We start from the raw sequence: 14,485 nt of genomic DNA on the forward strand, positions 1-14,485 counted from the left end.
CGGGCGGCTTCGATAACAGTGGGCCCCTCCCTCTGGCAGCGTCCTTACAAAAATCTCTGCCCCTCGGCCGCCTTTCTCCCCTTCTTCCCTCCTTCTTTTCCTCTCCCAAGGCACGAATCCTTATCCCAAGGCCTGTTCCCACCTCCAGGACGTCTTGTCATTTATACCGTGCCGAGAGTGAACCCCAGATACAACCCTTTTTTCGCTAGCGGCACCTTTCGTCAAATCCTCACTGGGGACCGTTAGATAGATGGTTGTCACATTCCAAAAAACGTCGCCCTGCCGACAGGGGGCGCGAGCGCTTGCAGACAAACTCCTGAGCCCGCCCCCAAACTGCTTACCTCGGGGACGCACCGCCCCGATCGTGAAGTCCCGCGCACCGCGCACCATGTGAAACGAAGAAGCCTTCGACCTCGATTCCAGCGCACATCTCAAAATCGCAATTTTCGATTCGAGATGGGCTCTTTTGCTACCACTGCTGACGGAATGCTAAATCAGAAAGAGCGCAGGCTTGAAATGGACTGCCCTGATATCGAAAAGGTGAGGCTGTGCCTGGACGTGAAAACGAGACACTGCGTCCAACGAGGCACATGCGCGCCGCGATTTCATCAAGATGCATCCATCAAACGGTCGAATCAATTCTGGGAACAGTGTCCATCTCCATGCAAGAAACTACCGTATCTACCAGTCCGATGCGCCATTTACAATGCGAACCCTCGAGACGCGACACGATGGTGCATCTACACTCGCGTCCTCGCAGGCTTTGCGGAGTGTCGCCCGGGCTAAGAAAATGAAATCCTCCCAAAAAAGAATAATGTTCCTCGGATGCCACCAACAAGCAAAGCTGCGGCATCGTCAGAGGCTGATCAACGGGAAACGCCACATGCCGCTAAGGTGTCCAGGGTATCTTTCCAGAGATCGCTCGAGTCCGTGAAACGCCGTACCATCCATACTGCCCTCGCCGAGGCACCGTCATGCTGTCCCCCTCCCCCCAACTCAAAGAGTCGTAATCGTCAGTCAGGTCTTGAGTTCCGCGACCGCGCGGGCCACCTCCTTGTTCGCTATCTTCTCCCATGCCTGCTTGGCCTCGTCATCAACCGCCGATGGGTCCGACACCTCTTCGTAAATCCTGTGGGACACCTTGCGATTGATAGTCGCGTACTGGTCGGACGAGATGGTTCGCTTGGAGCGGTCGGCACTCCAGTGCGGCTTGAGTGCGTTGCGCACAACCTTGCTGATGCTTTCTTTGACCTCGAGCGGCAGCGGCAGCCGTGTCGGCGATGCGTCCTCGGCACGCGGCAGCCGGATCTCGTGCTGCCGCCGTGGGCGAGGCTGTCTCAGCTCTGGCGATCCATTCCGATGGCCATTGGTGTTTGGTCGGCTTTCCGAGTCGCTGCTCTCGCCGTTCGATCTTGTTGGTGAGTAGTTTGCTGGCGGGTACAGCGGCTCGATGTGCGAGCTCAGGGATAAGACCGGTGACCGCGAGGCCGACCTGAAAGCTCCATTGGGAGGCTGCGGTGGAGGGGTCAGGGACAGTGCCCGCGGGCTGTTGCGGGCCGATGCTGATGGTGAGCTGACTGGCGAGGATGGGTCGACTGATTGCGGGGGAGGAACCCCGAAGAGACCGCGGATGGTGTCATCATCGTTGGGGGTGGTCATCTCAACCTCCCTCAGCAGTGAGGAGAGGAACGTCGGCTGCCCATCTGTTGCGGGTGGGGAGCGGGCTTCTGTGTGGCCGCCGTTTGCCTCCCGGTGATTGTTGCTAGTGGCATTGGAAGACGCCGAGGCGGCCCTCGACGGCCCAGCCTCGGTCTGCAGGGGGTTCCGCCTGGTTCGTGGGCGCTTGAGCCGTCGCTCAGGTTCTGGGGCGGGCTCCTGGGGAGAGGCGGTGGTGGATCGAGACTTTCTTTTCCGGCTGTTTGGGGTGGCATCTCGGGCCCTCTCCATGGCGCTCCAGGCAAGGCGTTCCTCCCGGGTCTCCTCGCGCGGGGGGACTGGCGGGGGCTGCGGTGCGACCTGCTGCTCGACCACGCCCTGGATGTTGCGAGCGAAGACGTCTCGCGCCCCGAGGCGGCTCGCGATGCTGAGTCGCTGCTGCCAGCGCTGCCACTCACGCCTCTCCCTATCCCGCAGCTGCTGCGACCTCCGGTACTCGGCAAGATCGTCGTCTGCCTCGTGGAAGTCGACGTCGATACCGGAGCCGCCGAGGATGTGCCCCGACACCTCCCCCCATGCACCGAGCCAGCCGTCGGTCCGACCTCTGTTCCTCTCGTTTCGCATGCTGCCGCGGGTGCGGGGGAAGAAGCCACGGCGGTTCCTGCGGCCAGGAGGCCGGTTCAGGGCCGGGAGAGAATCTTCTATGGCCTGGCCGAGCTGGTGGGCACATTCCATGCAGAACCAGGAGCCGTCCGGGACATCTTCCAGGCCGATGCAGTGGGTGTGGTATGGTGTGTCACACCCGTCACAGAGCAGCAGGACCTCTTCATTTTCCGCAGTGTTGCACACCGGGCAGGGCGTGACTTGTTCCTCCTCTTCCTCTGCGTTCTCGTCGAGCCAGGCGAGGGGGTCGAACTCGGCAACTTGTTTCTTATCTTCGACTTCGTAGGAGCTTAGTAGGGTTCCTGTTGTGGTCCAGATGGTCAGCCTTTATCTGCAATGCAGGAAGAGGGGAACAACAAGAGCAAAAAGTTTAAAAGTGGCCGGGGGCGCTGTCGAGAGCAACCTACCTCCAATCTGGTCGTACACCTGGACGTTGTGGAAGGTCTGGCGGCAAATGGGGCAGCTGTTCGCCTTGACCGTCCAGGCCTTGAGGCATGAGTCGTGCAGGATGTGGCCGCAGACCTGGATGATGGCAATATTGTCATCTTGACCATCGGCCTCACCTGTTTTGGTGTTCAGATCTGCTGTTTCTGGTGTCTTGTCCTTGCCGTTCGCAGACAAGGTGAGGGTGGCTCCGGCTACAGCAGCGGGCAGGTCTGGCAGGGAGACGTCAGCGGTGGTGGTGCTGCTCTTGGCCGCTGGTGGTGCTGGTGCTGCACCACCACCACCACCCGGCACAGCAGCAGGGCCGCCGCCACCATGATCGTCCTCCACCCCAAGCTGGCGCTGCAATTGCGGAAGAGGGACTGCACTGTCCAGGTTTTCCAGACAGACGATGCACTGGTCTGCCATCACAGGAAATAAGTTTTTTGTTTTTCAACTTTGAATCAAAAACGGGATCCCGACAAGGTGATGGGCTGAAGAAGGCATGAAAACCGTTCTTTTGAGAAGTAGGATTGGGGGGGTTTGATTCCTTGAGGGGCGCCACTCGTAATGTCGCAAGGGCAGTGTCAAGTCAGTGAGTGGTTGAGTGGGTAGGCGGCTGTCAGCTATCCACTAACGGATGATGGATTCGCTTGGTATCAAGGGTAGTGTGGTTGGGTGCTGGAGGCAGGCTTTAGGTTAGGTTCGGGGTGTGGGCATGTTAAAGTGATAGCGGGATCGGTTCGGCCTTGCAGGCTAGCAGTTGGGTTACTGAGCCCCGGGTCAACTCTCTCTCACTCCCAAAGCTTTGGGGGCGGGCAGGAAAAAATGAGAGGGAAAAAGATCGGGGGAGGGACAGGCCTGACAGGATATGCGCAGTTGGAGAAAGGTTGGCTGCTACCTGGGCAGCTGGGCTGGGGGGCGGCGGGAATCTGGGCTCCCAACCTTACTTACCTAAGAGCCTCGGGACGGTCTCGCGCCCAATGACGATGGGCATTGCCCACGGGATCCGGGTACCCAGGTATGGGAGCAGAATGTATGCGTATCGCTGGGCGGAGAGAGGGGGGTAGGGTGGAAGCTGAGCACACCACCTGACCAAAATGTACTCACTCGCTCGCCCACTCGTGGCCTGGTCTAACTCAAGTGCTCCGTCCCGTTCTTGGTGACCTTCTGGGGAAAGCGTCGCGGGAAGAAGAAGCCGTTGTGAGGATCCAGGGCCCTGACTGGGGCGGGTGACCCGATCTGGTCTATTGTGCAAGACGATACCCTACCCGACTACCGTATTGTATGACCAGGGTTGCGGGCTAGGTCGAGAGCTGGTGCCGCAGGTGCTGTCTCACTCGCCTACACCGAGCACGAGAGGAAAAGACCACCTGCAGTGACGAGGAGGACAGAGGGCAGCTTCTCCTACCTGCTCATCAGAGAGGGAGTCAACGGGGCAACAGCCTTGGAGGAAACCAACCGACCTGACTGTCTAATTCTAACTCGCAGTGGGGACACGCTCTGCCATCTTTTTAATGATTTGCAACAATGGGGAAACTCGGCCCTGGCTCGAGTAGGGAAGGCTAATAATATACCCACCCACCCGGGGCGGCTGGCCAGCTTGGATTTATTATTTCGTGATGGCTCAATCTCTGCTGAATCTAGATGCCAGATACTCTGTACGTGTCTAGGCTCCAGCCTGGCTTATTCCACATGGCCTGCCTGCAGTGTGATGACTACGGTATCGTGCAACCAAACCCCCCTTTGAACCCTTCAGTCCGGCTGCTCTTATCGCAGGCAACCTGCATGTTCGTCACCACCACAAGCAGCCTAGACGCCCGTCTGTCCACGTTTCTGCTCAGAATAGCCACGTCTGCACTCACTCTTCACAAAGGTGTGAGGAGCCCCTATGCCATTATCTACCACTCACTATACACCACCGTTTCGTTTCAATTGTGGATACGAGAATAGCAGACTGTGTATATTTTCGGACCGGGACGTGATTCACAACGGGGATAACGCCCGAACCCAAAACCCATGAGGATGTCCTGCCGTCGCCCTGCCCGCGCACGCACGCACGCACGCACGCACACATGCACATGCGTACACATATGTGTTGATTACGCAGACACTCACCAGCGCCGTTGCTTTTGATGAAATAGGATGACCGGCCCCCGTGACATACTCTCTCTCTCTCTCACACACACACACACACACACACTTGACATATATCGGCCGGTCACAACTCAGACACAGTAAAGGCGGAGAGAAAGGGTGGACTTCTCTCTCTCCGCCAGCGCATCTTTGGAGGTTTACAAACTACCTTGTTACTCACTAGGCACCGGTGGGTGGGGGTCATCTGCAATTGCGTTTGCAGAATCTGCTCGCAGTTTCCAGGGCGGGCAGGCAGCCAGGCATACCATCAGACAAGGGCGAGGCGAGGCGGCTACATGTACCTGGCCTGGCCTGGCCTGGCCTGCAGCAAAGAGGCAAGGCAAAGAGCGACACGGAACAGAACAGAGAATGGCGGTTCTTCAACCTCTCGTGCTTCATTTGGTTAGGCCGATCGCGGTCTTCTTTCGGGGGGCACAGGCATTTGTGTACAGCCTCCCTCTTGCCCAACCGCTAACCCGGTCTGAGTGACCGGTACAATCAAGCTCCAGTTCGTACAGCCATTGCAAAGCCGGTCGGCTGTATCGTCCCATGCTCCTCCATCAAACTCCCGGGCTCGGCGGGTCCAGCAGGGCAGGGCAGGGCAGGGCAGGAGAATTGTTCATGATCGGGAATCGATTGTCATTATCTGATCCCTGTGCCTCGTTCCAGATTCCGTTCCGAGGCCATCCTCACAACCGTGGTCGATGCTCGTGTAACTCTTTGCTGAGAGAAGACCTTTTGTTCCCTAACACCCGGAAATGTGATGAAAAGCAAAGCCATGAAACACCTTCCACCCTGTCCCTCGTCGTTGCTCGCGAAACCACCTTCTTACACCTCAGCGATCTCACGCAGACGACGCAGCGTTGATCGCATGGCGGCGGCAGCGGGTGTGGCAACGGTGTAAGCACCACCTCTGTTGTCCATGTCAGCCCCATCTCCCAACTGCTTACTCCATTCACCCCGGAGTGTTCCAGTGATGTTGACAGTCCGAAGTGGGGAATCGGGGGGGGAGGGGGGTTTCACTTACGCAACGGTGCGCTTGCAAGACTTGCAGTCCCAGATACCGACGGAGTGACGCTTGACGGAGGTCTTGCCGCAGAAGGTGCAGACGTAGCGGGCGTGCTGGGTGATTTCCATCTTCTTGACGGACTTACGGAGGGAAGCACCGTATCTTTAAACACTACTGTCAGCTGGCCGTCACCACGTGCGAGATCCATAATTCGGTCGTGCCGTGCGATACCAGCAGCAGAGACCCTCGATCCATGGGGGCTCCTTCGGGTTGGACCGGTGCCAGCAGGCGGCTCAATCGGAGGTCATGGATCGCGAGTGCTTTGCTGGATGGCATGCGTTGCATCGGGTGTTGCAGGAGGCGATGGGCGGGAATGGTGGTGTCCGTTCAGGAGGGACTGAGCAGTTCGTACCTTGTACCGTACTTGCCGGTAACTGCGAGCTATGTGTCAGCCTTTCATTCGGTATCCATGTGATGATGACGGGCGAAACAGTCGTGCGAGCGATGGTCGAGCGTCGTAGCAATGCAGTGGCTGCAGGTCATCGCGAGTGTCCAAGTCGTCTCCTGTCTCTTGGGTTCATTTTTGACCCCCTCGCACGTCATCCCCCCGCAGTTCAACAGTCCGTCGACAATTTTGGCGTATTGATCGATCCCGTCTCCAGTTCGACGCTGCGTGCTGCTTGCTGCTTGCTTGGTGCTCGGCCATCGCTCGTTTGTGGGCTGTGAGGGCAATCTCGTGGGGATTTCGCAAACGTACCTCCGACCTTCTTGGTTCGCTGCGATCACATGGCGTTAGCTTGGCCGAACCAAGAATTATCCTTTTTAATCAAGACAGCTTGCTTACCTTGGCCATTTTGTCTGAGGTTTGAAGTCGACTTTGCGTGGGTGCGGGAAGTGGCTTGCGGAAGACGAGGTCGTAAGTCTCCTTCTGATGGCTGATGTAGCGGAATTTCCTAGGGTAGTGCAAGTCGGTTCTGTGGGTGCTATGAAAATTTGCAAATGCCTGAGGCAGCAGCGACCGGGGGACCATTCTGCGCTAGTGGGGTCCGTCGTTTGGCCGGCCGGCTGGCCTTGGCCGGCAGCCACCTGGCGGGCCAGCCGAGTCGCCGACAGGGGACATGGCTGCAGACCAGAATCTCACTGTGAGCTCACATTGCTCCTACATCACCTTTCTTCGGGATGTCCAGGAGGCAACCCTTTTCGTATTTCATGTTTTCCAGTTCGCCTTCGCTTTCCCAGATCTGCTGCAGGACGTGTAGGTGCATCCTCAGCCCACACGGGGCAGGAGACGGAGGCAGCGTTGGGCCGAGGCACGCTGGGCGGCCTTGTGCTTGTCCCGCGTTGCCTGACATCACCGAGTGTAACTCGATGGGGATGCAGGCCAGGAGGCGTTGTAAATCGTATTCGCAAACCGCAAGCCCGTTCTCGCCAGATACAAATTCACAGAGATCCCTCCCTCATTTTGCACATTGTGGCCCTCAGATGTGATTGTGTAGTAAATCTGTCCTCCGATTCGGTTCCATTGCAACTCTGCCAGTTCGGTCAGTTCATCCCTGAGTAGATCTACCTAGATACTTAAGCACAGGACCTGTCCAAATATACGCCAGTCTCTCACACCTGGTCTGGCACATCACCACTGCCACGTCTCAAGCACCCAAGATGGGATTCAAGAAGCACGGGCGGACCTATGACATAGTGGTCTTCGGGGCGACAGGTCTGTCGACAACGTCACCACCCATGCAGGATCTCACCGACTAACAATCGCACAGGCTATACCGGGAAGTACACGGCGGAGCACATCGCAGCGCACCTGCCCACACATCTCAAATGGGCAATTGCTGGCCGCTCCCGCGACAAGCTGCAGAAGGTCGCCGATGACCTCAAGCTGTTGAACCCGGATCGCCAACAGCCAGGTGCGTAGGGCCCAGTCTCCGCGACGTCTTGTTCACACCCTCAACACACAAGCTTCCGCCCTTTTCCATCTGCTGACTTGGAGTCTAGCAATCGAGATAAGCAACCTCAATGATGGTGACCTGGCCGCACTGGCTAAGAAGACCTTCATCTTGATCACGACTGTCGGACCGTACGGGCGGCACGGGGAGCATGTAAGTGAGCGGGAGCTGCAGAGGACCCCTGGGACGGACGCTGGTGCTGACCTGACCACGCAGGCCTTCAAAGCTTGTGCCGAGAATGGCACGCACTACTTCGACGCCACGGGAGAGGTGCCATTCATCGCGCGCATGATCAAAAAGTACGACAAGGTCGCAAAGCAGACAGGCAGCATGCTCTTCCCGGCGAGTGGCGTCGAGTCCGCCCCGGCGGACCTGAGCGTCTGGGCCCTGGCCAAGCACAACCGTACCGAGTTCGCAGCCAAGACACGTGAGGTGGTCCTGTCCTGCCACAAGCTGAAGTGAGTGAGCCCCAGCATCTGCTTCTGTTCATGCACGCAGGCGGAGAACCACCGCGACTCACACCAGGAGCAGCTCAGCACCCTCGGGCGGGACCGTAGCCTCCGTCCTCGAGTTCTTCGACACGTACTCGCTCAAGGAGACAGCCGACGCGTTCAAGCCCTACGCGCTCTCGCCGGTGCCGAACCCCGCCTCCGCGCAGCACGGCCTGCCGCTCAGGACAAAGCTGACGGGCCTGCGCACGGTGCCGCATCTCGGGCAGCTGACGACGTTCCTCGCCGCGGACACGGACAGGGCCACCATCGGGCGGACGTGGGGCCTGCTCTCGCAGGCGGGCGGCGGCGGCGGCAGCGCCAGGGGCTCCGAGGCGTACGGGCCCAACTTCCACTTCAGCGAGCACATGCGGGCGCGCAACTGGCTGTCGGGCCTGGCCGTCCACTACGGCATCGCCGTGTCCGGCCTGCTGCTCGCGCTGCTGCCGCCGCTGCGGTGGCTGGTGAGGCGGCTCGTGTACAAGCAGGGCGACGGCCCGGGCCGGGAGCAGTCCCAGAAGGACGAGATTGAGTTCCGCGGCGTGGCTGCCCCTGACACGGAGGGGCCGGTCGGGAAGCAGGCGTTTTGTCGGACTACTTATCTCGGAAGCATGTACGCATGTAAGTGTGGCCTCCGTCCCGCCCCTGGTCACCGGAAAAATGCGCTGACTCTCCAAGTGACTGCGGCTTTCCTTGCGCACGGCGCCCTGACGGTACTGGAGGATGATGTAGACCTTGGTGGGGGTGGTGTCTTCACCCCGGCGTGTCTGGGCCAGGGTTTCGTGGACAGGCTGGACGGAGTGGGATTCAAGATCCAGACTGAGTCGGTGTTGACCTCATAATTTGCGGAGGGAACAAACGGAACAGACTGATGAGTGGTCACGAGAGGTCACGGCTTGTATTTTGGGTCTTTGTTGTGAAGAGAGCGATGTCTTCAACTCGTCGTGTACAACTTAATCGACAACTCGGCAATTCAACTGAACGATCTGTTAGTATACAATTATGCCGGTGTTCACAGGCCTTCCGTGCTCGGATCCCAGGTCACGCCAGCCAGGTATGACATTTCATCATGTGAATTGAGGAGTTGGTTGTATCGGGGGCCACGAGAGCCGATCCTTTGTGCTCCCAGGTGCTACTGTGTCATGTCGACTCTGAACCGTATTTGACTGCCCGTCTGAATATCAATCCAGGAAGATTTAGTCAGGGGTGTCCGTCTTCAGGGCGTTCACTTCCTTGTCCGGTACAGTACTCCGTACATGTACAATTCAGGGCAGGGGTTCCCTTATAGGCGTTCGTCAGACCTGCAGACGGCAGGGATTCAGCTTCCCCACTATTTGCCGCCGTCAACTTCAATTGGGCTGCTGGCGCTACTGCTGAATTTCGACCTTATTGACCGGCCCGTGGACGTCATTGGCACTGCACACAAGCCTCAAGCCTCTCTTCTTTTCACAGCCCTTCCCTTTAGGCTGGGCCTCATCCTGAGCCTGCCCGCCCCCCCCCCAGATGCAAGCGACGGACCCTTGGCAGCAAGCAGCACAGCATTGACATCGAGCGACGACGTCGTTGCTTTTCAAGTCCCTCCACAATGTCTGCAGTAACAACAGAGAGGTCGCCGCTCCTGCCCGTGGCTGAGGGCCGGCCCAAGACAGGCCGGAGCGTGACCTTCAATCCCAACCCCGTCACCAGGACGATCGAGGCCGAAGCCCAAGACTACGGATCACGCCCCCGGAGCTCGCCAGGCGACCATGCCGCCTCGGCCTCAGCCTCGGGCCCATCGGCGGCGGCGGCGGCGGCAGGGGCTGGGCCGTCGGGGCCAGTCCTGAGTGCCCTCAACTCCAAGCTGCGGAGGAGGCACAGCGCAGGCGGCCCGGCCATGGTCATGCCCGGTGCCAAGATCGGCCCCCAGAGGTCGACAAAGAACGCGCAGAAGCTCAAGCTGCTCCCCAACCCCGAGCTCGACGAGGACGGGCCCGACGAGGAGAGCGGCCGCGACGTCTACGCCCAGTTCACGCGCATCAAGGACCCCACCGCCCGCCGCGATGCAGCACGGCTGGGCAAGGCAGACAGGACCCGGCTGCCGCGGGTGACGGCCTACTGCACGGCAAACAAGTACGACATGGACGGGCTCATGAGGTTCCTCAAGGGCCCGCGGGGCAAGGGGAGGGGTGCAAACCCAAAACTCATCGACGAGTGCATATATTCTCCGTATGGTTACAGCAGCAAGCAGGCCGAGGTAGGCCTACAGCAGCAGACGATACACTCAAACCCAGTACACCCATACGAGAGGAGGCACTCGACCGGGGAGTATGCCACGGCCACGGCCACGGAGGCGGGATACCCAGTGACCCAGGACCTGATCGACCTGAGGCAGGAGAACCACGAGTACGAGAGCCAGCGGGACGAGTTCGCCGCCGAGAGGGGCGACGACAGCGCCATGATTGAGGCCGCCGACTTTGACATCGAGGTGCACACCTCGGAGGTGTTCCTGTTCGAGTACGGCGTGACGGTGATATGGGGCATGACCCTCGCGCAGGAACAGCGCTTCCTCAAGGAGATAGCCAAGTTCGAGCTGGAGAAGCTGGCGCCGGACGACGTCGAGGTGGAGTACTTCAACTTCTACTACACCAGGGAGTACTCGGCGCGGATATACAACGACTTCATCGCGCTGCGGGACAAGAACAACTACAAGGTCAAGCTGGCCATCGCGCACGCCCTGGCGCAGAGCACCAAGACGTCGCTGTTCGAGGAGCTCATGGACTCGACCATCGACGCCTGCAAGGACATCCCGACCGAGATCGCGCTGACGGGCAAGATCGCCCTCACCCGCAAGCAGATCCACATGCAGATCGGCGAGCTCTTCATCCTCAAGCTCAACATCCACCTGGGCGGCTCCATCCTCGACACCCCCGAGCTCTTCTGGGTCGAGCCCCAGCTCGAGCCCGTCTACCAGGCCGTGCGCAAGTACCTCGAGATGGACCAGCGCGTCAAGGTCCTGACCGACCGCATGGACGTCGTCGGCGACCTGCTGGCGGTGCTCAAGGACCAGCTGAGCCACGGCCACGGCGAGAAGCTGGAGTGGATCGGTAAGTGTGCACCGGGGTCATGCCACCCTCTCGGGGTGAGTGTATTCATCAGTCCACTGACACCTTATCTCTAGTCATCGTACTCATCGCCGCCGAGATCCTCGTGGCTGCAATAAACATCGTTGTAGACATGTATTGGGTCGATTAGGCCAGACTACATCATATAGGAATAGAGCGAACAGCGTCAAAACCCACACACACACTCATGGAAAAATCTCAAAATAGGCACATTTAAGCCAGAGACCCCCCACAAAGAAAAAGCTACGACATCTCCTGGGTATGAAACGATCCATCACATGATAAGCGAAATCCACAAGGACAACTATCCGCCCCCGCACAACGACTTCACACCTGGGCAAACCACGACGGGACATCTGATGAGAGACAAAGCTGGGATGCAAACCCGAACCCCCCGGGAAACCGGGGTTTGCGTCAGAAGGGAGGGGGGGGGGTTAGTGCAGAAGAAGGCCTCACCGGCGCCAAATAGGTCAACAGGGGAGGCCGGAGGACAAGCGGACACACACGAAAACGCAAAACCTGGCGGGCGAGGGCGAGTGGGCACACGCCGGTGGGCAGGGCAGGCGCCAGTCTCGCTCGGGGGGACGGGGGCGCCTACCGGCCACGCCCAGGTATATAGAGGCGGGGGTGAGAGCTTCACGGCTCTTTTCTTTTTTGGCAGCGACATCCCACAGAGCGGGGAGATGCCCCTTTTGCCGTGTTGATCGGCGTCTTGTGCTTTTGGTTCTGGGGCAGTTGGGTAGGTTCAACAGGCACTACTACTACATTTTGCTTCAATTGCATCCCACTGTTCTGTTAGGAAAATTCATGTGTCTCTCAAAATGCCCGGTTAGGTCGAGACATGTGATATCTATGGTGTTGATTGAGCGTCTTCAACGCCTCATGTGTCTAGGCAATTCAGGCAACCGACCCCGTGGCCCTGGCTGTTCTCATAAAGCAGCAAGGTGAGACAATCGTGTTGGTGGCAGTTTGCGACGTCATCAATAACAGTGCATTTATTTCAAGTGTCTCTGGAATGTGCGGCCAAAACTTGCGCCCCGTTGGCCACGTCTCATTCACGCCAAAATGGAATTTCAAGAGACCTACAACACCACCTCACACCCCGACCCCCTCAGCAAATCGCCCAGAGATGGTAAGCTATGCCGCTCCTTTGCGAGCTTACGATGGGCAGTGGAAACCCTTCCAAATAAGATAAAACAAACCCTGGCAACGTGAATGAGGTCGTCCGTGCTGTAGTCTTCGCCTGATCACCTCCTCCCTCGTTCCATCTTCTATAATGGTCTGGTGTATGGGTGGATGCCGTGCTCCGTGATTGCTAGGTGGATCGCTGGTGGAATGTTTCGCACGAATTCGCCGACTGTAGTAATGACGTGCCATCCATTGGCGTCTTGCGAAGCAATATAGAGCGCCTTGTGTAGGGGTCCGCACGGGACTGGCAGTCCGGCTTGTGGGATGGCTGACAGTTATATGACCGTTTGTACATCGCCCAGTAGCGACATACCGATGTTTCAAGTAGCCGGTTGAGCGACGTCGCGTTAGGTGGCCTCGTAGCCGCTGCCTGTATCATGGGGATGGGCTTAGATCCTGATGGGAGTCTATGAGATCCTGATGGGAGTCTATGAGACCCTGCAGATATGACTGATATGGGGTACGTGAATGCTCCTAGTCCTCAGCAGCTGGCGTATCGTCTGTCTGCATCTCGACGTCCTCATCTCGGGCAGGCGTCTCGTCAGCCTGAGACTCGGGTGGCTGCTTTGCTGTTTTCGAGCTCTTCTCCGCCTCGGCGTCTGCCTCCGCCTCCGCTTCAGCCTCCGCTTCAGCCTCTGCCTCGGCCTCAGCCTCATCTTCAGCCTCAGCTTCTGCTTCAGCTTCTGCGGCGGCTTCGGCCTCTTCGGCCTCTGCCTTGTCCTTCGCATAGGCATCCTTGTCCTTCTCGTACTTGGAGGCGGCCTTTGTCTCCTGGGACTTGTACTCGTCGCGCTTGTCCTCGGGGAGCTCCTTCCAGCCGCGGGCGAGCTCCTCGTCGACGTTGACATCGTCGCCCTTGGAGGCCAGGGCCGGGCGCTGGTCGCGGCAGTAGAGGTCGAAGGCGGTGCTGGGCTTCTTGGGGGGCTTGGCGACGCCATTAGCGCGCTTGGAGGAGTCCTTCTGGCCGGCCTCCGGGTTTGTGTGGGAGTATGCGTCAGAGCTCGGGGAGGGGGGCTGGATGGCCTGGTTGATAAAGGTGGGAGGGGGGCCATTGGAGTCCAGGTTGGCAATGACAGAAGGCTTTCGGTGGCCGCGCTTGCTACGCAGCGGCTTCTCCTGGGGCTGTTGTTGCGGGTCTAGGTCAGCGCCTGATGAAGCAATTCCAACGCGGGCGGAGGATGATGATGGGTTTTGTCGCCGGGGTCCAGCAGGGCGTATGGATAGCGACGATGGTATGGGTGAGGGTGATGGGCCGTCACGTACGGTTGGTGGTGGGCTCGGGCTGCCTTCAGAATCCTCGACGTTGGCGCTGGTTCGTTTGGCGAGCTGCTCGAGGAGGAAGGCGCGCTCTATCCGAAGCTTTTCGGCCTGGCGCTGCAGTCTGGTTAGTCGCAGGCGTGCGGCATCGTTGGCCTCCTCGACCTCCATGGTCCGTTGCTTGAGCTGCAGGCACTTTCGGCGGTAGGCCTCCTCCACGGAGGGAGGCAGAGGCGGCGGCACGGCTAAGGGATCAGCATTGTCAGCTCTTCGACCCATCTTGGCTTTGTTGGACACCATAATATAGCACGAGCTGCAGGCGTTTGGCGGGGCGCATGAGGGCTGCGAGAGGGCTGCGAGAGGGCTGCGAGGAGGACGAGGCATGGAAGGGAATTTGGGGCGATGGGGTCAGCCGCCCACGGAGGGAAGCAACGATGGGGGGATGGAGTCAGTCGCAGGGCGAAAGCTACCGGTGCTGACAAGAAAATGTGGAGAGCTCGAACTTACAGGACGATGCTGGAGCCATTGCGAGGACGGTGAACTCGAGGTAGGGGCTTGCAGTGGTTCTCACAGGAGATGAGAAGAAAACAAAACGATGGTGTTTTGATGATC

General features: G+C 58.9%; 5 protein-coding genes across 5 annotated transcripts; 2 read left to right on the plus strand and 3 right to left on the minus strand.

Moving 5' to 3' along the window:
• Positions 1-83: 83 nt before the first annotated feature.
• KVR01_004834 (uncharacterized protein) lies at positions 84-4,389 on the minus strand. The gene is made up of 2 exons (XM_044792463.1): positions 2,727-4,389; positions 84-2,621 (listed from the first exon to the last, which is right to left on the minus strand). The coding sequence occupies exons 1-2, from the start codon at positions 3,169-3,171 to the stop codon at positions 1,018-1,020; spliced, it is 2,049 nt and encodes a 682-aa protein (XP_044646998.1). The 5' UTR covers positions 3,172-4,389; the 3' UTR covers positions 84-1,017.
• Positions 4,390-4,578: 189 nt separating this feature from the next.
• On the minus strand, positions 4,579-7,089 carry KVR01_004135 (uncharacterized protein). The gene is made up of 5 exons (XM_044783032.1): positions 6,732-7,089; positions 6,645-6,663; positions 6,300-6,321; positions 5,906-6,049; positions 4,579-5,791 (listed from the first exon to the last, which is right to left on the minus strand). Exons 1-5 carry the CDS (start codon positions 6,915-6,917, stop codon positions 5,707-5,709), a joined length of 456 nt encoding a protein of 151 aa, XP_044646299.1. The 5' UTR covers positions 6,918-7,089; the 3' UTR covers positions 4,579-5,706.
• KVR01_004055 (uncharacterized protein) lies at positions 7,071-9,528 on the plus strand. Its single transcript, XM_044791079.1, has 6 exons — positions 7,071-7,601; positions 7,657-7,800; positions 7,889-7,992; positions 8,056-8,297; positions 8,371-8,948; positions 9,006-9,528. The coding sequence occupies exons 1-6, from the start codon at positions 7,547-7,549 to the stop codon at positions 9,167-9,169; spliced, it is 1,287 nt and encodes a 428-aa protein (XP_044646219.1). The 5' UTR covers positions 7,071-7,546; the 3' UTR covers positions 9,170-9,528.
• A 205-nt stretch (positions 9,529-9,733) lies between these two features.
• Positions 9,734-14,403, plus strand: KVR01_004557 (uncharacterized protein). The gene is made up of 2 exons (XM_044793850.1): positions 9,734-11,410; positions 11,485-14,403. The coding sequence occupies exons 1-2, from the start codon at positions 9,913-9,915 to the stop codon at positions 11,556-11,558; spliced, it is 1,572 nt and encodes a 523-aa protein (XP_044646721.1). The 5' UTR covers positions 9,734-9,912; the 3' UTR covers positions 11,559-14,403.
• KVR01_004647 (uncharacterized protein) lies at positions 13,091-14,399 on the minus strand (the record flags this gene model as incomplete). Its single annotated transcript, XM_044787516.1, has 3 exons — positions 13,091-13,738; positions 13,880-14,118; positions 14,381-14,399. 3 exons carry the CDS (start codon positions 14,397-14,399, stop codon positions 13,091-13,093), a joined length of 906 nt encoding a protein of 301 aa, XP_044646811.1.
• Positions 14,404-14,485: the final 82 nt, after the last annotated feature.

This window comes from Diaporthe batatas, assembly GCF_019321695.1.
Source record: "Diaporthe batatas strain CRI 302-4 chromosome Unknown Contig00004, whole genome shotgun sequence".
NCBI lineage: Eukaryota > Fungi > Ascomycota > Sordariomycetes > Diaporthales > Diaporthaceae > Diaporthe > Diaporthe batatas.

What these genes read in the sequence shown, in the direction of transcription:
- KVR01_004834 (XM_044792463.1), bottom strand. Translation starts at nt 3,171, where the DNA reads ATGGCAGACCAGTGCATCGTCTGTCTGGAAAACCTGGACAGTGCAGTC. An exon ending in GGTGTACGACCAGATTGGAG is followed by an intron (nt 2,622 to 2,726) that starts GTAGGTTGCTCT and finishes GGACCACAACAG; the next exon opens with GAACCCTACTAAGCTCCTAC.
- KVR01_004135 (XM_044783032.1), bottom strand. Translation starts at nt 6,917, where the DNA reads ATGGTCCCCCGGTCGCTGCTGCCTCAGGCATTTGCAAATTTTCATAGC. An exon ending in ACCGGCAAGTACGGTACAAG is followed by an intron (nt 6,050 to 6,299) that starts GTACGAACTGCT and finishes TAGTGTTTAAAG; the next exon opens with ATACGGTGCTTCCCTCCGTA. An exon ending in TCTTGCAAGCGCACCGTTGC is followed by an intron (nt 5,792 to 5,905) that starts GTAAGTGAAACC and finishes CATGGACAACAG; the next exon opens with AGGTGGTGCTTACACCGTTG.
- KVR01_004055 (XM_044791079.1), top strand. Translation starts at nt 7,547, where the DNA reads ATGGGATTCAAGAAGCACGGGCGGACCTATGACATAGTGGTCTTCGGG. An exon ending in AGTGGTCTTCGGGGCGACAG is followed by an intron (nt 7,602 to 7,656) that starts GTCTGTCGACAA and finishes ACAATCGCACAG; the next exon opens with GCTATACCGGGAAGTACACG. An exon ending in ACGGGCGGCACGGGGAGCAT is followed by an intron (nt 7,993 to 8,055) that starts GTAAGTGAGCGG and finishes CTGACCACGCAG; the next exon opens with GCCTTCAAAGCTTGTGCCGA.
- KVR01_004557 (XM_044793850.1), top strand. Translation starts at nt 9,913, where the DNA reads ATGTCTGCAGTAACAACAGAGAGGTCGCCGCTCCTGCCCGTGGCTGAG. An exon ending in CGAGAAGCTGGAGTGGATCG is followed by an intron (nt 11,411 to 11,484) that starts GTAAGTGTGCAC and finishes CCTTATCTCTAG; the next exon opens with TCATCGTACTCATCGCCGCC.